Below are 24,994 nucleotides of genomic sequence, written 5' to 3'. Positions count from 1 at the left end.
CAGAGATGAATTAGACTCCCTAACTCCCACCCCTGATGTTCTGATGTTCACGCACTCGAAATGCTTTAGAAGCTACCATCTTTTCTTCCAAGAGAAAATGGAATGTTTGGTGTATTTTGTGCAATAGCTGACAGCCTCTTACAGACCTGGCCTCCAATCCTCTCCAGACTCACCCCCCGGAGCCCCATCCTTCCCCACTCACATGTGGCCCATCAGACTCCTAGCTCATCTGCAATAAATGAAATGCCCCAGTCACTGTATGGGCTGTGGGGAGTTCATCCACCCCTTCCACCCTGATGTGCCTACCTGGTGTCCATCCTCAACTCCCAAGGTTTCCTCTGCCGCTGCCCACCTTCTCCAGGCCCCATCCCAGCCACGCTGTGGAGGGAGGCAGGGGCTGGCCTGGCCCAGCTGCCCTGGAATGCTGAGCTGGTCTGTGCACTGTGCATTCACTAAGCTGGATTAGGCCTGGGGCCTGCTGGGGGGCCGGCTGGGGGCAGCTTCCAGGGCCCAGGGAGGGGCCTGGCTCACCCACACCCCGAACATGGTCATATTTCCTCTCTGCCACACGACTCTCAGAGAGCTGGGGCCCAGCCTTAAGAGCGGTGCCCTAGGCCACCACGAAGCCCCTTCCCACACTGTACATGCTCTTAAATGATGCAAGAGATGAGGAATGGACAGAACAAGGAGGCTGGCCTCTTGGGCCGTGGTGTCCTCATGGGAAAAATAGAGGGCTGAACCCCAAGACTCCTACAGAGTCCCTGATTCCATGGCCCATTGGGTAATTGCCCTCTGGGTGGAAACAAGGTTCCAGTCTCCAAGCCCTGCCCCTTCCTCCTACCCTCAGGGCTATCGAGAGGGTGCCCAAGATGAAGAGGTGCGGGGTCCTGCAGGCAATGCAGTTCTATCTCTGTGTGGAGGGTGGGGAGCCTGCTGAGCTGCCCCAAAGCAGAGTGAGAACCAAAAAGCCCAGGACAGAAAAGGCAGCCTCCCAAACTGGGGCTAGCTCTGCTCAGCAACAGGCTGGGGAGCCGGTAGACCATTCCTTCCCACGAGGGGCTCTCCCTTCTCAGAAGCCTCGCCTTGGTGAAGGGGGCTGTGAGGCCTGCCCACCTGAGCCGTGTGATCTCCAAGGGGAGCTGCTGCTGGTCCTCCTGACAGGGATCTGGGGGGATGGACGCCGGGTCTCTGAGCTAGAAACCTTTGTCCAGCTGTGGCCAGGAGGAAGGAGGACAAACTCTAATCGCTTTTGTTGTCCCTAATCCTAATCCTGACAACGATCTCACTGCTCCCCAAATATGGGCGGGTGAGCAGGGTGTGGGGTCAGCCAGCCTGGGCCCCATGCCTGTCCTGCCTGTGGCCCCAGGCAGCCCCTCAAGCTCTCAGAAGGGTCTGCAGAGCCGAGACCCTGCTTAAGCCTGGCCCCTGTGCAGTCACTGCCGTCCTAGATATGGGCTTGAGGAAGGAGCCAGGGGACTGCTGGACGCTGGGGCAGGTGGCCCTTGGGCTCATGGAGGAGGTGGGGAGATGGGACAAATGCCCAGAAGTTCTAGGCTGAGTGGGTTCCCTGGGTTGACAGGGGCCAGCTTGGTGACTGGCTCTGTATCTAGCCACCAGCGCACAGCAAATTCTGGTAACCATGGATGCAGGGAGGACAGGAGAAAGGGCCGCATTTCCACCTGCAGCCAGCCAGGACCCGCCAGATGTCTGACTTCCATGTCTGGCCTGCAGGCACCCTCAGGCTTTGGGGCTCCCAGGTATCTGCCCCCCATGCTGCTGGGGCTGAGGCTGCCCACCCACCATCTACCCCACCATACTGGTCCTCACATGGCCAGCATGACTGTAGTCTTGCCTCTAACTGGCCTGTCATCATAAAAGTAGCAAACAGGAGGAAGTCGTGCAGACTCACAGTCTCTCTGAGCCACTCTGCATGTCCAGAAGCTCACACCTGGGGACACACTGAGGTCAACAACATCCCCCCTCCACCCCCGGCCCCCCACCAAGAAGTAGTAGGCTGTCCTCAGTACGCACATCCTAAAGGCAGGTAGGGGAAATGTCGAGGTTCACGCTAGTCCTGCACGGCTCAGAGGCTACTATAGCAGGAGACACACAGCCATCTCAGGCCTCCAAGACCAAGAGTGGGGACCTCTGGAGCCAGGACAGTAGTGTTGGGCTAACCTGGGGCTTGGGGGTAGAGTCCCCCTGGGTCAGGACCAGCCAAAATGCCATGCTGGGTGTTCAGCACTGTCCTGGCCCCTGGAAACCAAGCCTCTCAGCAGGGGCTGGGCCAGCCACCTGCCTGTTCCCGCTCCTCATGCAGCACTCAGAATAGACTGCGCGACTCACACAGGGCCGAGCCCTTCCCAGACACCGAGGGGACGGTTATGGCTTCTCCTTGATGTGGCTCACTCATGGCATTGGGGAGGCAGCTTTTCACTTCAATTCAAACTTTAAAATAGTCCTTTCCACATTCAAAATAGTTTACCCCTTGCACACAGGAACCAGCACCATCTGGCCGCCAGTTTGCCAACCGATTTTAAACAGTTATGGAATCTATTTTTATTCATCTCCCCAGGCCTCAAATGAGCAAGCTGTCAGGAGCAGAATAGTGGTCAGCTGGACAGGAACCTGCCCACGGGCCCCAGAAGGACAAGGGAAGGCAGCTCCCCTCACCGCTGCTCTGTTTGGGTGGGTGCAAGGACCCCTCTGTGGTCTCCAAACAAGGCTGAGAGAAGCCTCAGAGCATTTCCAGCACAAATAGTTCCGATCTGGGACTTTATTTCTGTGGTGCCCCAAATCTGAGTGCTCTGAGTTGCTGCATCTATATCTGCATACATCTCCCACCTGGCCCTACTTGCCCACCTGTCCCCGTCTGCCCCCACCTGTCCCTGCCTGCCCTGCAGTTTGCTCTTACAGCTCCCTTCAACTGGAGTTGGAGGCCCACTCCCTCCCAGTCTGAATGTGCTGAGTGCCTCCCTCCACAGGCTCTCCTGCGTCCCTGCCGTCAGGATCCGCACCGTCATCCTGCTCAGCCAGCTCTCCGGCAGGCAGCAAAGGGTGTCCCTCGTGAGCCTCTTCCTTCCTCAGTAAACTGAGAGCCCCAGAGTGTGCTGTCTCGTCAGGCCCTTTGAGGTAGGCCTGATGGGTAACCATCTTCTGTTGGTCAGTACCACTTCCTGTCCCCATTGGGCACTTTTGGTCTTTGGTCTCCCGTGGGGCTCACCCACTGCCCGGCTCTGCTCACTCACTGGCCGCACAAAACTTGTTTCTGGGAAAGGCCCTCCTGCATCCTACCTGAATCCATGGGACTGACCACTGAGTCCATGTCTAGCATTGTGAGGGTGGAGGTGGGGGTCAGACAGCAAGGGCCACCCATTCCTCTAGTGGCCCATGCTCACACCTTGCAGTTCCCTGAGAGCCCTGATCTCTCCCTTCACATCTGATCTGCTGGCCCTACCGTCAACACACAAAGCAGCCGGGCTAGCCACGCTAGCTCCTCGCTGCCCCCTCCAGTCTAAGCCACCACCCCACCACAGGGGACAACAGGGCCTGCTAAAGGGGCTCTAAGCACCTGCCCCTGCCTTGCCTGTAGCTCATTCTCCAAGCAGCAGGGGGCTCTTGCTAAAACGTGAGTCAGATCATAGTCCTTGGCTGTGGGCTCATTCAGAGTGGAAAGCACAGTGTTCTCCATGAGCGCACAAAGTCTCCTGTGAGTGGCTCTGTCTCCCCAGGCCTCCCCTCCATGATGGCCAGCACTCACCCCGGCCTCCCATTGCTCCAGGACTGCCTGAAAACCCAGAACTGGCTCTTTCCCCACCTCCTTCCAGGTTCCGCTCGGCTCCCCTCCCCTCCAGCCAGTCAGTGCCTGGGACCTCCCACCCCACCCCACCCGCCCATTCTGTTTCCTCTGAAGATCTTTTCGCCTCGGACATGCCCTATCACCTGCATGGTTACATCTCCCCAAGGGGATACAGGTTCTATGAGGCTGGGCTTTGTTTCCTGTGTGCCCAGGGCCTAGACCAGGGCCTGACTGGATCACGGAGGGATCACGGAGGGCCTCTTGTGCCTCAGTGTCCACCAGCAGCTGCACATCGCCCTGTTGCAAAGTGCTCAGTGGGTGCGAGTCAGGCTGACCTGAACTCAGCTCCTAAGGGCCATAGGGTGGTCACGTGGTTGGAGGAGCCAAGTCCTGGGCCCCAACACGAGTCACGAACTCTGAGGAGCTTCTCACAACTCAAGGGTGGGGGCTGTGTCAGGAGCAGTCTGCCTTGCTTGGGGGCAGCTTCCGCACTGCGAGGGCCCGGAGGAGCAGCCAGTAGGGAACAGAGGCTGCCAGCCCACCGAGGGGGCTCAGCACTGGAGGAAGTTGACACCGGCACCTGCCACACAGCCCTCAGTGCCTTCTAATTGGACTGTGGCTGCCACGGCCCAGAAGAGGAGCTGTGAGCTGGTGGCATGAGAAGGTTCCCAGGGCTCAATGGCAGGGAAGTGGGCCGCATGCAAGTCACAGAAGCACCACTTCCCCAGCCAGGCTCTATCGTCTGGGACCTGCAGATAGAGCCTGCTTCCACAGGCCGGGGGAGGGGAAACTGGCACTCGCATCACTCCAGGCTGGCCCCCTGGAGGGTCTCTTCTGCCGGGGGCAGGGGCCATGAGGCTGGAACGCAGGGCTCAAGGGCGACCCATGGGAAGCCCAGGTCACCCAGGAAAGCCCAGGTATGCTGGGCCTGGAGACAGGTGATGCACTTCAGCCCTTGCGCACAGACCCCACAGCCAGCACTGGGGACTGCCCAGGGGCCAATGGCTGTGACTCCAAGTGTTCGTGTAATAGCCAGGCCTGCCACTCTTGGGCAAAATGACTGTTCTGGGCCTTAGGGTGGCACCTGAATAGTACAAATGACGCTGACGACAAGGAAGCCATGATGACACCAACCTCAGTGGCCACTGTGAGGAGCAAAGTACCGGGAAGAAACTGGGGCAGGCTGCCACCTTCCTGGAGACCCGCCCTACAAGCCAGGACACTCTGCTTTACAGCAAAGATAAATTTACAGGAAAAGAGAATGAAACTGGAGTTTATTCTTTTCACTTTATGGAAACTAACACCCAAAGCATGAGCTACTAATATGTATTAATTCAATCATTTTCCACCTTAAACCGTGTGACCAGCTCAATGCTAGTACACCAGGCACATCTTGGTTCCCAAGAGGGATGCTGTACAACAGGTGCACTGAGGTTCAAGACTCCTCCATCTAAGAACCAAAGTCATTTAACAGTGCTGTGAGGCTCCTCTGATGGCAGGCTAATCCAGTTACCCAAACAGTAATCCATGCAGGGGGCTGCTGAGCTGCCTTTGATCAGACTCACAAAATCCCCCACCAGGGAGTTCTGCCAGGAAGACGCCATGCCACCGCGGCTCCTGCATTCTCACTACCTGCTTGCTCTCAGTCATTCGCTGAGGCTCCTGGACTCCGGGCACTGTGCTGGATGGGGAAGGTCCGGGGCTTCTGACAGGGTGCCCAGCCCAGCAGGAGGATGGGCAAGACGCTGCAGCACGAAAGTCCGTCAGATGCTGTGGCCCCACAGACAGATGTGGCCACTATTCACACTTCCCTTCCCTGCCTGTGAGTGACTTTCCTCACATGTACAGGCCCCACTCTGTGGCCACTACATTTGCAGGATGTGCCCTGGCACCCAGGATGTATAATTAGCACCCAAGGGTCACTCTCTTGGTGGGCTGTGGTCAGCTGGGCTTGAGCTCACCTTCCGGCCGACCGTGAACCTCCCCAGCCCTTCGCCAGGCCTTCTACACACTTGGCCTCCAAAAGTGGGCACGTGAGCTGCTATCCCTGCAGCTCCTTGAGAAGGCTGCACCCACATGTGACAGGGTGTCACTATGTGAGTCCTCTGGACTGTGAGCTCTGGGGGTAGGGCGGAGTCCCTGCCTGGTCCAAGCCCTGGGAAGGCTCAGTGGGAAGCTGCTCAGGTCTGGGTTCAATTCCCAACAGGCAGGACTTTCCTAACTGCATGAACCATGTGGTCACGGCTTCACTAGGTGATAAGAAGAGTGGGAGGGGTTGCCCTGAGTTCACTGCTGTGCTGCGGGCCAATCTCTGAGTCCTAGCAACCAAACCACAAGTAGAGGGAGGGAGGCTGGGGCTAAGTATAGCCCTCCTGTGAAAAACACAGTTAGTTATGAATTAATTTCATAAAGCACTGTTCCTATTTCTCTGTGACCAGGCTGGGTCATTTCTCTGCAAGGTGGAGTGACAACGGTGGCATGGGGCAGTGACACATGGTTCTGCCTGCCAAGGGCTGGGTACAGGGCCTACTTTCTGACTGACCTTGTTCAAGTGGGGAAATGGAACAAGAATGGCTTTGTAAATGGTGAACAGCAGGCAAACATGAGATGTTGCTACTTAGAATTTCTTTTCTGACATGACACCCCCTTTGGTTGGAACATCACATATTCGGTGTTCCCACTGGGCTACTGTTGGGGACACAGGTGACTTGAGATCTGGGGGCACAGGGATGCCTGGGTGGCTCAGTCGGTTAAGTGTCCGACTTGGGCTCAGGTCATGATCTCCTGATCTGTGGGTTTGAGCCACACGTCAGGCTCTGGGCTGACAGCTCAGAGCTTGCAGCCTGCTATGGATCCTGTGTCTCCCTCTCTTTCTGCTCCTCCCCCACTCACATTCTGTCTCTATCTCTCTCAAAAATAAACATTAAAAAAAAAAAAAGATCTGGGGGCACAAAGCCTGGTGAGGGGGAGATGTAGAATAACAGGGGAAACTCTGCACAGTGGGCTCAGTGAGGCACAGCAGTGCCCCTAGGTTCCAGGGGGTTCAAGCCAGAGGAATGGCTTTCCTGACAGGAAGCTTGGAAAGTCTTCTGGCCATGGTAACATCCATGTGGGGTTCTGAAGGATGAAAAGGGATCTACCAGGCATCTAAAGGGTGGAGAAATTTCTAGAAGGTACAGCATAGGCAAAGGCACAAAGAGGTGGAACACTGTGATACTGTTCAACCTTCCTGATCCAGAAACTTCCTCTGCATGTCCTGTTCCCTCAAACACTTACAGAAAGGGCCATGCTTGACTCGAGGTGAGTCTCACTGCGCCTGGGAGCAACGGCACAGGAATGGGCTGTGTCACTAACCACAGTTCTTGGGGTCTTAGAAATTGTCCAGGGAGTGCTCTCTCCACCCTGCTAGGAGCTATGCTTGTGATATCAGTACACTTTCCCAAATTTGAAAGAGATTTAATTGTCCCTCTGACTTTTCTCCTGAAGGCTGAACAACTCCAGATTCCTGGCCACTTTGGGGAAAAGTGAAGGCAACACAGCTGATCCCTCTCTATGTGGGAAGGGAATTTAGACATTTGGTGTCTGACAACCGTGTAAACTGCGCTCCCAGAGCTGACTCGGTTCCTGCCAGGTGAGGCAGGAAGCATCAGGAAGGGTCCCCAGTAGAAACACGGGCCTCTGTACGAGCCTGGGCTATTAGCACAGCCTGTTGGGGCCAACGCCACACTTCTGTGTGCACCCCCCACAATGGAGGTAGATGGGAGAGGTCCTCACATCAGCTTCATGCTAGCAGGTGGGCAGAGCCCAGCCAGGAGTATGGCTCTTGGTCACTTGGATCGACTTTCCTGGTGCCAGAACTGCAGTCTTCTGTAATCAACCCTAGGGGCTTGCTTCCCATCAAACAATTCATTATGCACTTATATGGCAAACTTTTTATGGCTTCCTAAATACAGACAAGTCTCTGATGCCTGATAAAAGATTGCTATTAAAGACGCCAGTTGAGAAGTTCATTATCTGGGAAAAGCCAAAACTGCTTGCTCAAGACAAAGCGGCTTCAGTCTCAGGAGGCGGAGAGGCAGAGCCAGGGAAGCCTCACGTGAGGATGGCTTCTAGGATGGACGGGAAATACAAATGTACCATCGTGTCATTAAATGCTTAATATCTGTGCCTGTCACTGGAAGAAGTGCGGTGACCCAGACCCGTAGAGTCTGGGGGCTGTAAGGAGGCCAGCTGGCCGAGAGGGTTAACACAGGAAGATGACAGTATGACCAATGATGGGATTAACCCACAGGGCGGCCTCACGGCTGTGACCCAGCAGCCTCTCAGCAGGCAAGCACCAAATACCCCTGAGTGCTGTGGACAAAGGTCTGCACTTGCTGAGCTCAGGGAGCCAAGCACTGTGGATGCTGTGCCTGGGAAGAGGGGCGCACGTCCTCAGCCCCAGGCCCCAGGGTACAGATTCCTAAGGCTTCCTCCTGCACCAGGGGTGGCTCCAGTGGCAGGGTGGGTGTGGGTGGTGGATGTGGTCTACTCGCCCCGAATGGACTGCCCATTGTCCCAGTGAATCAGGCTCGGGGCAAGTCTCTGATGCCCCAGGGTCTCTTTTGCCCAGGGGTCTTGGCCTGCAGTGGGCTCCAGCCTCCACCTTCCCACCCTGCCCTGGATGTACAGCCTAGTCCCAACTCCTGACCCTGCTCTGGTATGAACCCCTTGACTTGGAGGCTGGATCCCCCATCTGGCGCTTGCTGGGCACCAGTACAGTCCATTGTCTGTGGCCAGCCTGATGGTCTGCCTGAACCACCTTCTCTGGACATGGGCCGCCTTCTCTGAGGTGGCCTCCATTTCTCCACATCTCCCCTTTCTGGTCCCTTTGCCAACATGCCACCCTGGTCCTGATGTGTTCCTCCTGGGGGCCGTCCCTGGGAGGAGGCTATTGCAGTGAGACCTGTGTCTGCATGGGAGAGGCCTAGAAGAGCATACACATCTCAGGGAAAAACTTACCAGGCAGAAGGGAGAAGGTCCCAGAAGCACAGTTAAGCATTATATTCTCTGCCACTATGAAAAGACCCTCCCAGCTCCCAGTCACAGCAATGTGATTTCTAGAAACCCATGGAAAGCAATGACCCCCAAGGCTGTGCCTCTTAATTTACAGACCGTGGCTACTCATTTGGCTACTATCAGGTTGGTATGACCCATGATGGCAGGTTCATCTTTAAGCTCTTCTGGCTAAAGGAACCCCCAATGCCCATCTTCTACCCGCGTACATGCCCCTGTGGTTAGTGGGTCCTGATCCTGTTACATCTGAGTGGTGAACTAGGGGAAAGAGCAGTAGCAGTTGTTGTGGGTCAACGTGGCAGCTGTGTCCCTAATGTGTGGGCAGAGCCACCTGCTCAACTCGGGCCCTGGGCTTCCTCAGCTAGGCCCGAATCACCTGCAAGCCTCGAGATTCCAACCCCCACTCTGGTTTCCATCAGACGATCACAAAGAACACAGGAGGGAGCCAGCTTTGGGAAATGACCTGAAGCCACCAAGAAACGGAGTCCTGGTTTGTCAAGCACCCTGGCCGCCCATTCAGGGACTGTGGTGCTGGTGTCGGGGAGCCGCTTCCCTTCTGGGGAGCCCTGGGCCAAGGCAGTGATGCAAGTGGGCACTTACATTGATCATAGCATTTGAGGTGATGCGGAAGAGGGTGGCCCGTTCGTTCACAACCTTCAGCTTCTCACTGCTCTCGTATGGGATTTTGAGGCTGTCCAGCTCACTCAGCGAGCGCTGGAGGGCGGCACCGTGCTTGGCGATGAGGTCATTGCACGTGCTGAGGTCGTCCAACTTCAAGGAGAGGCTCTTGATGGTGCTGTGTAGCTCGCTCTTGTCAGCTGGAGAGGCAGTCTCGTCGTCTTCGTCCCCAGAGTCATCTGTGGAAGGAAAACGAGTCGCCATGGTTATTAACCAACCAGCACAGCACCAAGGGGCCTACATGGCCTGGGCCCAGGAGGAAGGAGCAGATAGAGCCACTCAAAAGAGTGCACTGGATGGTGCCAGCTCCTGCTCCTGGCCAGCCTTCCAGGGTAGGCACAGGCCCTCCTGAGTCAGGCGGAGGGGATGCAAGGGGAGACCAGCTTGATGGACAAGGCCCGGCCTGCACTTTGGGGGAGAAGGCCTGCAGGCACCCGCCTGCATATGGGGCACCAGTCCCCTAAGCTGCACCTTACAGGCCAGGGTGGACTGTGCTGGGTGGAGAGGTGGGGGCTGTTGTGAGGAGCAGCTCTCGTTGCAGACCAGGGACCCCGGATGAAGGCAGGCTCCTTTCCCTACATCACAGGCTCAGCCTAAACTGACCCACACTTTCCTGCCGGCCTCACTTTGCTCTCTGCCCATGCCCAGCCATGCCCAGCTGCCCCCTGTTGCCTGCGACACTTGAGTGCTCATGCTTGGGGCCTGTGTCTTTACAGCCTGAAACCTCCTCACACCTCCCCTACCTTCTCAGAGGTCTCACCCCTACCCAGCCCCAGCCCAATGCCACCCTATCTTCAAAGCCTGCCTGAAGACCCCCCAGGCCGTACTCCCCTGCCCTGTTTCTGCCCCATGTCATCTTCCCACAGGCCCCACCCAACTCCCCTGCAGTAGCCGGGCCCCTCTCATTTATCAAATGTCTTTCTGTCCAGACGCTGGCTGTAGCATCTCCATGGCCTTGTCAGGCGAGGGACTATACCACCCCCCAGGGACAGACAGGTAGCTGAGGACCAGAGAGGTGAAGTCATGCCCCAGGCCACCCAGCTAGTCTGTCTGCCTTTACAGCTACTTTCTTCATGCCAGGCTGCTGGGGCCTCTGTGAGTGGGCCAGGCTGGTGCCCACTCTCCTCTGTGCCAACCCCTCTCACCTCTCACAAAGCTGCCCAGGTGCCCTTCCTGGGAGTTCGGGGTGCCTTGGAGCCCAGCCCACTGCCAGCCCTGGCTGTGTCCAAAGGGAGGCGGGGCTATGGGGACCCCGAGGGGGTGCACTGCAGTGGGTGGGGTAGGTGGGCAGCTCGCCTGGCCCCCGCTGCTGCTTTAATAGACGGCACAGGACAATAAAGAACCCAGAACCTGTAACTCCCAGGAGTTTCTGAAATGTCTTTCTTCAGAAATAATCAGCACAAAACTTTTTTTTTTTTTGTAAAGGAAATCTGTAACCCAAGATACAAAATTAAAAAAAAAAAAGGAGTATACTGTGACAGAATAGAGTTCTTCCCACGGCAGGCAGGGTGCGTGGGGGTGGCCACGGCTGAGTTACTGCTCTTAGCATGCCCTGAGCTGGTGGCAGTGCCAGGACAGCCAGCAGCGTGGGGCCTGGGTGGGTTGGAGGCTGGGGGTACAGTGTCCACTGCAACCCTGTCCCCACTGGTCATGGGGGCTAGCGGCCAGCATCCAGGCTTGGGGCAGAGAGGGCTCTCCCTCTGCCCACCACAGCCAGCCCAACTACAGCGCAGAAATGACCCAGTGTCAGGAGACCACACGTGCTGGGTCAGTGTCTGGGCCCCTCGCTTGATCAGTGTGAATGCTGAGCCTCATGGTGGTCAGCAGACAGTGAGAAATGAGAAAACGCAGGTTCTGAGACACCAAGCCACCAGTTTAGGGCCCTGCTGTCAAGGGGGCAGAGCTGTTTCTGAATCCAGGTCTGTCTGGCTTAGAGCCTGGTCTCTCAGTTACAATGCAATCTCCTGTCACCTTTCCAGGTTCAACATGTCCAACAACCAGATTGGTCAGCCACCGACCTGTCAGAACAGCTGCAGTTGTACGCTGGGAGGGGTGTGTGGGGACACGCTGGCTGCGGGTCAGCCTGAACGGGACCCTCTGTGCTCTAAGCAAGAACTGATGAGAGGCATGACTAGGCTACCTCTGAGCATCTGTCTGTGTGGTGGGGAGAGGTGGGTAACCACACCTCTACTTAACTCGTTGTTATGCAGTACACCTTAGTAAGCAGCTCTTAGGGTCCAAGTTCAGGTCCAGTGGCCGGGGACATGAGGATGTACTTGTTCTGCTCCCAAGCTGTGAGCTGTGTTGTTCGGGCAGGGATGGGAAGATTCTTGGGTCAGCGGTTACTGACCAGCACAGTGTATTCTATGGGGATGGGCAAGGAGAGTCTCTCCCAGAGGGACAGTGAGATCAGGAGAATGAGGGAGGGAGGGCGGGTGTGTGGGCAGGGCAAGAGGGAGGGAGGGAGTGGGTGAGTGATGGAATGAATGATCTTGGGCTTTTCACGAGGCCCATCCACGATTCTCAGTGGCATGCATGGAGGTAGCAGGTCACGCACACCAGTATAGTGTCTGGAGAGAGGCATGAGCAGCAGGAGTGAGGCACCGAGGAATTGACTGGAGAGGGGGGATGGTAAAGGACCTCTGGCACAGCTAAGGAGCCTGGGCCTTCATCCCTTGGCAAGAGGGAGAGTGTGGGCATTTAAATAGAGGTCCCTGGGAAAGATGAGATGGGTGGTAAGTGGCAGGATGAGCAGACTGAAGGGCCAGAGTAGCCACAGGAGGCCAGGGGTTGGAAAGAACAGGACCCTTGAGCCCAGCCCAGATGTGCTGATGGCAGCACCCACCCAGCACCCACCGAGCCCCAAGGCCATGACCATCTAGTGATGGCCGCACTCCCAGGCAGTGCCCGTCCCCAGCCAGTCCTCTAAGAGGAGCGGGTAGATGTCACTCAGAAGCTGATGTGCGGCCCAGCCTCTCGCTTTCCCACAGGGTCATGGCTGTTCAGACACATTCCTGAGCATAGTGCTGTGAACCCCCACCCAAGCCTGGGTGGAAGCAGAGCTGAACCAGGAAAGGGACTCTGCCTCTAAAATGATGAACCCTGGGGCACCTGGGTGGCTCAGTCGGTTAGGCGTTTGACTTCGGCTCAGGTCATGATCTCACAGTTCATGGGTTTGAGCCCCTACGAGGGGGCTTTGTGCTGATAGCTCAGATTCTGCTTCTTCTTCTGTCTCCCTCTCTCTCTGTCCCTCTCTGTTTGAATTCTGTCCCTTTCTCTCTCAAAAATAAACATTAAAAGAAAATTTTTTTAAATGATGAACCCTGACCATGCTGAGTCCCCAGGTCTCAGTTTGGGGTCAGGGGTCCTTGCAATGAGCAGACTCACACTGGAAAGAGAGATGAAACTCATTATTAGAGATGTAAATAAAACTAATGTGATACTAGTCAAGTTAGAAAAAAGAATGAATGGTGCTGGATTAGCTTAGGCTTTCTGAAGGATAAACTGGCAGATACCCGTCAAGAGTTCTGAAAATGGCTCTTCAGGGGCGCCTGGGTGGCTCAGTCGGTTAAGCGGCCGACTTCAGCTCAGGTCATAATCTCGCGGTCCGTGAGTTCGAGCCCCGCGTCAGGCTCTGGGCTGACAGCTCAGAGCCTGGGGCCTGTTTCAGATTCTGTGTCTCCCTCTCTCTGACCCTCCCCTGTTTATGCTCTGTCTCTGTCTCAAAAAAATAAATAAACATTAAAAAAAAATTTTTGAAAATGGCTCTTCAGCTTCTCCCTTTCAAGTTTTTTTTTTTTTTTTGAGAGACAGAAACAGCAGAGGAGAGACAGGAGGCAGAGAGAGAGAGAGAGAGAAAGAGAGAGAGAGAGAGAGAGAGAGAGAGAGAGAGAGAGAGAGAGAGAAAATCCCAAGCAGCCTCCATGCTGTCAGTGCAGAGTTGGACATGGGGCTTAATTCCATGAACCATGGAAATCATGACCTGAGCTGAGATCAAGGGTTGGACACTTAACCGACTGAGCCACCCAGATGCCCCCCGCTTCTTCCTTTGATAGGGGGACTCTATTGGTGGGGAATTTGGTCCAAAGGAAGGCAAACACTTGTATGCACAAAGTTGTTCAGCCCTATGGCTCTCAAGTTTATGGTCTTGGACTCTCACGCTTTTTATGACCCCACGTATCCCCTCTGTTCAGTCCCCATCTCCACAAAACAGCAAACACGAAACCATCCACAAATGTAAAATCCTATAGAAATTTTGCAGTTTTGTATATTAATACAAGAACAGCAGGAACTGAAATCTAGGGCCAAGTCAAAGCCATGCTCCTGGGCACAGAGGGCCCCCTTGCCTGCCTCAAAGCCCATGTGAAGGCCAGGATTTAGTACGCTGAGCAGTTCTTGGGGGTGGGGGCTGCCAGGTTGTCCTGGGGTGGTATAAAAATGAGGTGGTCAGAGTGAACAGGCATGAATGCTGCTTTGTGTGGCTGTCTTCCTTCTCTGAGCCTTGGGATCCTCGGGTGGACAGCAAAGACACCAACACCCACCTCACAGGTCTGGGATGCAACTGAGTGTCAGGTGGGCCACATCAGGTGGGATTATCCCCAGCAACAGCAGCAGCCACACCGAGGGGATTTCTGTGCATCTGGCCTGGGAAACAAGATGCAACGTTCAGAGAAGCACACCCTGGTTTTCATGTGGTGGCTGAACCCAATGCCCCTCCATGACCTTCTAGAAAATGCTGGTCCTTTAAATGGAGGTCTACCTGAGCACTGGGAGGGTGAAATGTTTTATCAGCCAGGACCCGGTGCCGACCTGGGCTCGGCCCCAGCCGAGTTTCAGTGGAGACTGGGAAGGAGCCAGTGGATCCCTAGCAGGTGGTGTCTCTGCATAAGGCCCAGGGGTTAAGCCAGGAGTGGGGGATTGGGGGTGGGAGAGCTGCACTGCTGAAGTGCTGAGGCAGGGAGGGAGGCCAGCGGGCAAGGATGTGGCCCCAGGCTCAGCTGTGGTGGCACCTTCTAGGGCTTCTCAGGGCCACTGTGGAGAGCATCAGAAAATGTCCTACTTTTCTGGGCCCCTCCTCAGCTGCTGCTTTGTCTCCATTCAGAACAACTGGTAGAGCTTCTGGGGAGGCAGACTCTGGCCCTCAGATAAAGGACAAGTGTCTAACGGTGAGGGTGGCTCAACAGGACAAGAGGAGGTGATGGAGGAGCATGGCTCCCAGCCCTCACTGTCTCCTCCACTCACTTCTCCCGTTTTCTTCACAGTTGCTGTCAGCTGATACAAGCATGGCAAGAGCATTCTGGCAGCCTCTTAGGCTGTCGGATGACACAGGATGGTTGTGGCATGGCCAGGATAAACCCAAGAAGGCAGACTGGTCCACAAACTCCCTCCAGAGCATGGATGCTTTTCCGTTGTGCCCATTGCCTCCAGGCCCATGCCTTTGCTTTCAGATGGGAAAACTGAGGCCCAGAAGGAGAGAGGTGCTTGGTCAAGGTCAGACGCTGGAGCAGCAGCAATGGCAGCTGTAATTTGCTTTGACTGAGCCCCCAGTCTGTCAGATATGGCCTAGACCTTGGGCAGGCTCTTTCCAAGTGGCTAAGGTGCATTTGTTGAGGGCTCAGAGCCTGGGTTTTTGGGCAGATGATCCAGATACCTCTCCCAGGAGGGGAGTACCTGGGGAGCACTGCTGCTATCAGAGCCTCCTCCCCAGGCGGTGGGAGGCTGGCCTCTGATCACATGTCACGCACAAGCTGCTGATATCAGGAGCCCACAGCGCTGAGCGCGGGCACTCAGGTCTGCTGGGGCAGAGTGCTGGGGCTCACTTTTTCTCTCAGCACAGCCTGAGGGTGGGGGAAGATAGGAGAGGACGGGGACTGCCTTTACTGGGCAGCAGGTACGAGCAAAAGGGCCAGTGAAAGGACCCCAAAGTGCACATGGCACCTGCCCTTAGCTTGGTGAGGATCCTTCTGCCCATCCTTCCTGTCAAATCTCTATCCCTTCACGGGGCTCATCTTTCCCCTTCTCTCCGGGACATGCACTGTCATGCTGGCCCTGCAGTGCCCCTCACTGGCTGCCTCCGCCAAGCTCCCTGCAGTCAGTTGCTCTGTTTCACTCATTTGGCTTCTGGCTGGCTCTGCGCCTCGCTGGTGCCCTCCGGAAATGCTGCATGAGTTGCACTCAGACCCAGCTTGGGTCTCAGCAGCTCAGGAAGCAAGGTCTGGAAGAGGCAGCTTCCCGCAGCGATGAAGCAGCTGGATGAGATGGCAGCATCCTATCCTTGCACCCTTAGCACCCTCATTTTACAGGTGAGGAAACTGAGGCTCAGAGCAGGATGGATCCTATGTGAGTGGCAGAGTTGGGGTGTCACGTCCCCCCTGCCCTGTCATGATGGCCATTTTCCACCCCTCAGTGCTGGCCACACTGCGGGGATCTCTGTGCATCTGGCCTGGGAGATAAGCAGTAAGGCCAGGAGAGACACCCTGGCTTCTGGGAGACCATGCACTATCCTCTAGTCCCGGAGCGAGTGCCCACCCTCACCCTGCACAGTGATTTCTCTTTATTGCAGGACTAATGCATCTCATCTTGCCCTGCTGTTCCCAGCCGAGGTCATCTCATGCCCCCTCCGAAACTGTCAGGTTTGCCAGGAGGAGGACAGAGCCAGAGTGTCTGCACTGGGGGGGCCTGAGGACCCTGCCACCCTGTGCCCTCATCTCTGCGAGATGGCTGAGGCTCAGGGCAGGTGGTGTCTGGGCCAAGGCCACCAGAGTCAGGGCAGGAGCCCACATCCCCACACTGCTGGCCTCCAAGGACACAGCTCACAGAGGACAATGACCCCAGGGAACCTAACTTGAGGGGCAGTGATAGGGAGTACAGGAGAGCTGAAGGGGGCAAGATGAGGGCCTCTGGCAGGATGCAGGCAGCATGGGACTTCTGCACGGGCAATGCTCATGCCCCACTTTGCAAAGGACCGGCTTCTCCCCTTCTGTGCCTCCCAGCAGGGCTGCCAGGGCCATCTTGCTGAACTCCCACCTCGCTTCCCCAGGCCTTTGCTCTGTCTGTGTACGGCTGATCCCAGCACGCTAACACTCAGATCAAACCTTCACAGAAAAGCGACTAAGCAGGAATCCTGGTGAGTTGCATTGCCATCTAGAAATATCTAGAGATGTTTCAGAAGTCTGTGGCTTCTGAAACAAGGACGATGGACATGGAAGATGGAGAAGCCGACTCTGCTCTTCATCTTCCCCAGAGAGGGCGCTGGGCCAAAGAGGACCTGCACCTTCTAGCAAAAACAACTTCTCAGTAACTGCTGAGGAGCTTGGCCTGACATTCCTTGGCCAGTGGCACTCCCAAGCCTCCTTCACTAAAGCAACAGAAGCAAATAGCAGCTCCAGACTATGAAACATGAAAGAACAACTGATCTGGCCTCCAAGGCAGACTCAGGACAAGGCACAGGCAGCTCTTGAGACAGCGAGGCCATATAAAACAAATGTTCCAGCCTATTCTCAGACACCACCATTTCCAGAAAAGTACGGATTCCTAAAATACCCATCAGCTTTCACCAGCTACACACCAGAATGAACTTTTTGTTAGAAGAGAATAAATCCACAAAACTCAGGTTACCAGTGTTATAAAGGCAGCAGTCACAACTTCTCTGTCCAACATGGCCAGGCCAGCAGAGTGTGGCAGTGGCCTCCCATCCACAGCAAGCTCTCTGAGTGTATGAGTTTCCAACACTTAGTTGCTATACTAGCTTGGCTAGTGTTCCCTGACCCCCACCCCAAAATTCATGTCCTTCCTGGAACTTCAGAATGTAAAGTTACATTCCAGTTACAGAGGTAATTGGTTAAGATGAGGTCATACTGGAATAGGGTGGGTCCTTAATCTATGACTGATGTCCTTATAAGAGGAGGAGAAAAGACACAGAAATATACATGATAACAGAGACAGAGACCTAGGGGAAGGATGTATTCACAAGCCAAAGATCTATGCCAACTGTTGTCGGCAACACCAGAAGCTGAGAAAAGCCTGGAACAGGTTCTCAGGCCTTTGGAGAGCACGGCTGTGCCAACACCTTGATTTCAGACTTCTGGCATCCAGAATTGTGCAAGAATAAACTTCTGTGGTTTTACGCCACCAGTTTGTGGTGATTTGTGATGGCGACCCTAGGACATGAAAAAGACAGCTTAAAACAACGCTTATTCATTACCTTACAGTTGTTGAGGTCATAAGTTGTAAAATCAAGGTGTTTTAGGGCCCTGATATCAGCCCTAAAATCAGGGCTGAATTCCTCTGGAGGCTCCAGGGGAGACTCTGTTCCTGTGGCTTTTCTGGCTTGTAGAGGCTGCCCCTGTTCCTCGGCCTGTGGCCCCTGCCTCCATCCTCAAAGCCAAGAGAGTAGCATCTCTGCGACTCTCAGACTCCTTCCTCCCTCCTATAAGGATGCTTGTGATTCTACTGGGCCAGGTGGATAATCCAGGAGAGTCTCCCTATCTCAACATTCCTAAATACATCTGCAAAGCCCCTCTGCCATGCACAGGTTCTGGAAACCAGGCCTTGGACATCTTTAGGGGCCACACCAAGTAGCTGTGGCTGAGCTGCACAGCAGGCCACATTCTCACCTGTCCTGCATCATCATGTTTGATTTGCTGCCCTGGGGTGTGGTTCCTGGATGCTCTCTCATTAAATGTGGAGACCTCTACCTGGGCACAGAGGCCTCACAAATTCCTCTGTACCCCCTCAAAGCCCGGCACATATATGGGGCGCCTGGGTGGCGCAGTCGGTTAAGCGTCCGACTTCAGCCAGGTCACGATCTCGTGGTCCATGAGTTCGAGCCCCGCGTCAGGCTCTGGGCTGATGGCTCGGAGCCTGGAGCCTGTTTCCGATTCTGTGTCTCCCTCTCTGTCTGCCCCTCCCCCGTTCATGCTCTGTCTCTCTCTGTCCCAAAAATAAATAAAAAACGTTGAAAAAAAAAAAAAAAAAAAGCCCGGCACATATATCTTCCTAACCCAGGGAGGAGCTGGGTTCTGGGCCAGGCAGTCCTGCTTTGACCCCACGTGCTCTGGGTTAAGTGCGCTCATCCATATGCTTGGGGATATCAATATCTGCTCTGGAAAAGGATTTAAGCAGCCAGTGTGCAACCAGGGCAGAACTGGGAGTTACTGGTCTGTGGCCCACCAAAATCCCTGTCACCCTTATCAGTATAGCTCACTTTTGCACAGAACCAGTCTTGAGTTTACTTCAAATCGTAGAGGCTGGGAGCTACAGGGAGAGAGTCCCTGTATATTGGCTGTGCCCTGGCCCCTGCTCCCCACTCGGGCTCTCCTCAATGCCTTTAATATCCAGCTCTGGCTGAGGAGCCCGCTGGGGACCCGCACCAGGGCTGGGACCCTCATTCACCCTCTATCACTGGGGGGCCTCCTGGGAAGGAATGGGTTGCTATGGAAATAGTGCAGTGGAGCCAGGTAGGCTATTTTTAGAAGTAGAGCTTTTTTTTTTCATCTTTGGAGGAAAATGGATCAGGTTTCTGGGTGGGGAAGCCCTGTCAGGGGCAGCAAACACAAGCTTGGAACTAACAAAAGGCTGTGAAGGCTGGTTTGGAGAGGGCAGGGAGACACGGTGGGGATGCGGGAGTCACAGGCCCTGGGGCCACCCCATATTGTACTACCTCTTGCTTGTTTCTCTGGGAAGCCTGGCTTTGCCCTCACCTGCCCATGAACTCCTTGGGATCAAGGCACGAGATGGCCAGGGGACCCCCCCCCCCTCCCCTCACATGCTATGCTGGAGATATGCTGGAGATGAGGCCCTGGCTGCGAAGGGACCTCAGGACAGGCAAGGCCAAGGCCAGAGGGAGCCAAGCACACACCCCTCCCCCTCTGCACCTGCACCCAGCACTAGACTGGATGAGTTTTATGAGGAGGTGGTGCAGCGATGGGTCCTGACCACATGGAAAGAGGACAGGTCTATGGGGGTGGAGGGACAAGCACAGAGGCCCCAGCAGGGTCCTGGGCAGGGAGGAACATTGAGGAACATTCAGAAGGCTCATCCATCTCTGGGTGCCAAAAAGGCAGGAACTCCCCGGCCCCCATGCTCAGGCCCCAGCTTGGAGCAGCACCTGCCATTGCCCCTCTTTGCTTCTCCTTCCCGGCTCTTCAGCTCACCCTGTACCTCAGGTGGAGACCTCACAGCCTCGGTGTTTTTCCACTTTGGCCCCATTGCCTGGATTTCTTTCCTCCTCTACTCTGTCTGGCAGATGGCTACTTCCCCGAGGCCTAGGACCCACGTTGTCTCAGTGTCTGTGTGTCCTTGCTCGCCCCAGGCTGGCCCCACTGGCCCTGTCCTGGCCTTCCACAGGGAGAGAGACCCTGCCCCTGCCACATGGCTGGAGCCTGCATTAGTGCAGATGGGCCCCACTGCGCCTGGGGGCTGAGACCCAACTTCCCAGCGGCAGCTGCCGGGCACTTACATCACCAGCAGGACTAACCCTGACCCAGTGGTGCCCCCTTGAGCCAGCAACACGGTTAATGGGGACAGGCACTGCTCCCTTTCCTCCCTCAGTGGCCACATCTCCCTGGGGTTCCCAGATGCCCCACCGGGAGGACTTTCATCCCCATCCTGAGCCAGAAGGACTCTGCGCAGGGAGCGCATCCTCGTAGTTTGCAGTCTGGCTGTGCAAAGAGACACCCCACTGCAGGGCCTCTGAGGAGACACAAACAAAGCAGGTATCACTTTCAAGTGAGAACCGCGGGGGCACTGCACTCTTGGCAGAAAACAGCCATTTCCAAGCTGCAATGTTAGCGCCCTGAAAATTCAATTACAGCAGTTTTGGTGGCTTTTCTTTAGATTTCGGGAGGTTTGTTAAGCTGCCGGAATTTGATCGCAGAATCTAATCAGCTGGCTGCTGAGAACAGAAACAGGCCTTGAGGCAGGTCTGCGGGATGTCAAGTGACTTCAGTGGGTCTGAGAATGAACGGCCTGGTTGCTCAGTGACTGCCTGCCCTGAGCTTCCATACGTTGTGTCGCTCCCACATCCAACACAGTACTCGGCAAGAATCACACCCAAAGAGGAAAGGATGGCGTGGAAAGCTAAGGATCATGCCCAAGACCCCAAGGTTCCCAAGAAGTGGAGCTGGAATTGGCAGCATGTACAGAGAGCCTGATGGCACCTCCCACTCCATATCCCTGGAGACGGGGGTCCTGCAGCAGCTTGCCTGCACCCAGCCCTGAGATGAGGCCCATGCCTGCCCTGGAGTGGGCAGGCAGGGAGGCGAGACTTACTGGGGGGGGGGGGGGGGGGGGAGGGGTGGCGCTGTGCCTCTGGTCCCCTGCCCTGGAGGAGACACACCAGCACTCTGCCCCACTCAAGCAAGGGGGGAGAGGGAGGCTAAGAGGTATTTGGGTGCTCCTGAGTGCACAGGGAGCCTCGGACCTCTGACAGAGAAGGGGCTCAGGAGCCCCGGGGTGAGAGTGTTGGGGAGGGGACTTCAGGCTGGGGTAGGGCCCCGAGAGGCCTTTAGGAGGAGGTGGCTGCCTTACAGATGCATATACTATAGAGGGGTGATGCTACAGCGAGAGGAAGGAGCGGGAGCACCAGGCCGGAGCACTGAGTATGAGCACTCCTGACATGCAGTGCATGAGGCAGGTCGGAGGCCTCGGTCCTGGACAGTGAAGCACATGGACCAGGTCACATGTGACAGGGAGCCACCGAGGGCTCATGGGCATGGGAGTGGCTGCCAAGGCACTGCCAGTCCTTCCTGACTGGGGAAGGTCTGCTTTCCCCTAAGTAGGTCCTGTGGGGCATTGGTCCTGTAGGGAGTTCTGCAAAAAAAGGAATCGATGATAGAAAACAAAAAACTTTGGAAAATAGGATGAATGACATCCCTCCCCAAAGGGGGGCAAGTGTGACTCAATGCTTGGAGAAGCTCGGCCTTTAGGGCACTAGAAGGTGGTCAGGATCTGATTGGACGGAAAAATCAGATAATAATAAATAATAAATTGTGAGATCCTAGCAGGCAGATGGAAAACACAAGCCAGAGTACCATCGTCGTCTTGGCCTTTGGTCTGTGACTCATCTCCCCTCCTCTTTCACTGGTGACCAGCACAGGGTGTGTTGAGGGCATCGGGGTCCCAGTGAGACATCTGGGCTCTCTGGCAACTTCCTCTGGAGTGGGGTACAGGGGTGGAACCCTAACTAGGGACAGCTATCAACAAGGCCAAGGGATGGGGGCTGAGGGATGGGCACCCTAGGCTGACATAGAAACTGGGCTTTCCTTCCATTCTGCTGGAGCTGCAAAGAGGCAGAACCCTCATCCCACAAACACATCTGTGGCAGCCAAATCTCTGATCTTCCCAGGAAAAAACACTCACTGGGACCCCTTGGCAGGCTACAGACTCCAGCAAACAGAAGGCTGGCAAAAATCCCCAAGGGCAAAGAAACCCATCTCTTTTCCTCTCACTTGGAGGGGGCTGGGGCACAGGGTCAAAGCCAGGAGCCACAGTGAAGGGTGAAAAATAAGTACACACGACTGACAGGATGCCCACAGAACCTGGTGCCTCCCCTACTCAGCAGAAGGCTGTGATCAGGAGCCACACACACAGTATTCTGAGGATACTGAACAGCTCTGGAAGCAGGGCCCACCTCCTCCAGGGAAATGAATACTGGCACAGAGATGGAACATAAAAATAGAGGTGCATGCTCCAATTATGGCAGCTGCTGTGATGCTGAGGCCAACCTGCCACCCACGGCCTCCTCCGTCCGGCAGAGTGCCTAGCCTACCTTGAGCTTCCACTTCTAGGGGGTGTCCTTGAAGGAATAGGGGTGCTGTTCAGGCTCTAGCACTGCAGGGAGCTGACCCCCCTCCCAGGGCTTCTGGTTCACTTGCCTGCCTTGTCTTGCTTGGTTTGAGTCTCGCCCCAGGGTCCCAAGGTGCAGAAGTGGGTTGCTCCCCGGCCAGCTGGAGGCAGTTGCATGGGGGCTGGGCCCCATGCTACTGCAGCCCCCTCCCCCAGTGTAAGCTTACTGGGGCAAGAAGCTGCAGCTTTCACCTGAACCCTTGGTTAATGGGCATGGGACCAGGGAGAATGATCCTTTAATGGACCACAAGGAACCCCATCTGGGGGTTTTGCTCAGCGCAGACATCTGTCTCAAGGCCAAAGCAAGGGGAACTAAACTCTAAAGCAAGGTCTGGCAACCTACACGTGAGAGAGAACCCACTGATCTGTCCCAGACGGCGCCAGTGCTGTTGAGCAGGTCACTGGAAACTACTAGTTTACATTTTCCTGGCCTGTAGACAGCCACGGCTGCTTATCCTTGGAAACCATCTAATGCCCATGTAACCACACTAAAGAACTTTCCACATGCAGCTGCCTCTAGGCGTCAATGACAAGGAGTGAGCTGAGGCAGGGGGCCCCAGGGTGGGGAGAAGGGTCCCATCACTAGGAGCCATGTCTTCCTGGTTGATCCTCACACACTCAAGCCAGGCACGGAGGAAATGCTAACTAGGAACCCGCTGAATGAATGGATGACACCAGAGACAACGGGTAGAAAAGTGTTTTGCGAGCTGCAGCAGCATGCAGGCATGAGTGGTGGGGAGGATTATGGTGCTCTGGGATTAGGAGAAAGGTCCAGGTTCAGGGTCTTCCTTTATGCTGCCCCTGGCTCTTGAGTTACGGCAGGAATCCAAAGTGAAGTGAATCACAACCCAGGTGAACCTGGAGAAAGGTCCAGGTTCAGGGTCTTCCTTTATGCTGCCCCTGGCTCTTGAGTTACGGCAGGAATCCAAAGTGAAGTGAATCACAACCCAGGTGCCCTGTGACTCACCCTCTTGGCCAGGCCTCACTACACAGTCCTTGCAAAGATCCTCTTTCCCACCCTGCAGACCTTCTCCAGGCACCCTACCCCCTCTTCTGGCTGCAGGGGGGCAGGTGGGGCCCCTGGCCCTGGCGGAACTCTGCAGGGAGGGCGAGGAAGAGACCCAGGGTCCCTGTCAAGGTAGAGTCTCATACCATGTTCCACTTTTTGGCAGAGAGGCAAATCCGTGTCTTAAACGAACAAGGGGATACAGTAGCCCCTCTCATTTAATTGCCTAAGAGATGTTCTCCCCTTTCATGAGTCTAGCAGACCTGGAATTTATTACCACTGTGACCTTGTACAGCTATTTAATATCTTAACCTTCAGTTCTTCATCTGTAAAATGGGTTAATGCCTATAAAGTGGTCAACACAGTGCCACAAATAGCGGCCCTAATTACCTGGCCATAAAAATGATTCACATTTATGGTAGAAAAGCTGAAAAGCTCTGTAGAGAAAAGCATAAAGTAGCAAAGAAACAATCCCCGGCAATTCTTAAGATAACCTCATCTGTCTGTTTGATGCCCGTTGTAACTCCTCCCTGCCTCACTCAAACGTGCTGTGCAGAACAGGGGGCTGCCTCCCTCGTTTCAATTCCATGCCTGCCAAGTGACCAAGAACACCCAAATAAGAGACCTTTCTGGGGCCAGGAGAGCAGGTGGGAACTCTCATCACTTGAAAGGCATGTGTCCCGGGGGCCTGGAACCAGGTTAACATCGTTACCAGCTCCCCACCAGTCTGCGTCCCTGGAGGCAGACCCTGAGCCCCGGCCAGCCAGGCATGCAGAGACTGAGCGAACAGACGTGCCTGCAGAGCTGAGGACCGGGCTGGCAGAGGTGCCACCTAGGGAAGGCCTGTCTCTGATGGCAACACCAGAAAAGTACCCTTGGCAGGATATGTTTAAAGTAAACGGGCTCAGAGTGAGGCTGAGAGAAAGGGGTGGGGGTGGGGATTACTTTTGTGGAGGCTATTTTGGCTCCTCCAAAGCTCCTTTTATTCCTCTCCTAGTTCTGGGTCACTGTCCGTGCAACTGGGAGCCTGGCATGTGCTCTGTATTTGCCAGCATCTGAACATTCTTCCTGAAGGACACCAAGGACAGTGGACAGCCCTCCCTTGTGGGGGCTTTGGGGAAGCCAAAGGTGCCCTTGGGCTGCTAAGCGGGTGTGAGCCCTGACCCAGAACTGATGGGGAGAGGCCGATGTGAGGGTCAGTGAGGCCAAGAAAAGACCTAGAAGACTTTAAGGCCTTTCCAATTGCCAATGTAGTCCTTTGTTTTCTGTTTTCTATGTTCCTATATCATTAGGGAGGGTGCTGGGTGGGCACGTCCTTAGTTTAAGAGTTGGTTTGGACACCAAAAGACTGTGTGACTTTGAGCCAGTCCCTTTCCTTCCCTGGGCCTCAGTGTTTGCTCCTGTAAGAGGAAGGCCCTCTACTGGGCAGACCCCCTCACCTCTGCAGAGATGCCCTGTCAGCTGTGGTTAGATTCACACAGGCGTGCCTTCAACCCTGGGTCAGGGCCAGGGACCCCTCAGCCAGTTGCACTCTGAGGACGATATGACCATGTACACAACGGCTTCCTCTGGACTTGACGATTCAGCAGAATTGCTCATTTATGAAGAAG

The 24,994-nt window shown here is 55.3% G+C and overlaps 1 protein-coding gene across 5 annotated transcripts in view; it reads right to left on the bottom strand.

Moving 5' to 3' along the window:
* The window catches only part of OSBP2 (oxysterol binding protein 2), a 178,309-nt gene that overhangs the window by 22,115 nt on the left and 131,200 nt on the right, over nt 1-24,994 (bottom strand). For 4 of the 5 annotated variants that reach the window (XM_058690831.1, XM_058690834.1, XM_058690833.1 and 1 more), the window contains one exon: nt 9,455-9,711. In XM_058690831.1, the coding sequence (XP_058546814.1) occupies nt 9,455-9,711 (257 nt within the window). Of the gene's footprint in view, nt 1-306; nt 439-9,454; nt 9,712-24,994 lie in introns of those variants that run through there. The other variant, XM_058690835.1, reaches the window with a different exon arrangement.

Source organism: Neofelis nebulosa, chromosome 11 (assembly GCF_028018385.1).
Source record: "Neofelis nebulosa isolate mNeoNeb1 chromosome 11, mNeoNeb1.pri, whole genome shotgun sequence".
NCBI classification, from domain to species: Eukaryota; Metazoa; Chordata; class Mammalia; order Carnivora; family Felidae; genus Neofelis; species Neofelis nebulosa.
This window is presented reverse-complemented; position numbering and strand designations above follow the sequence as displayed.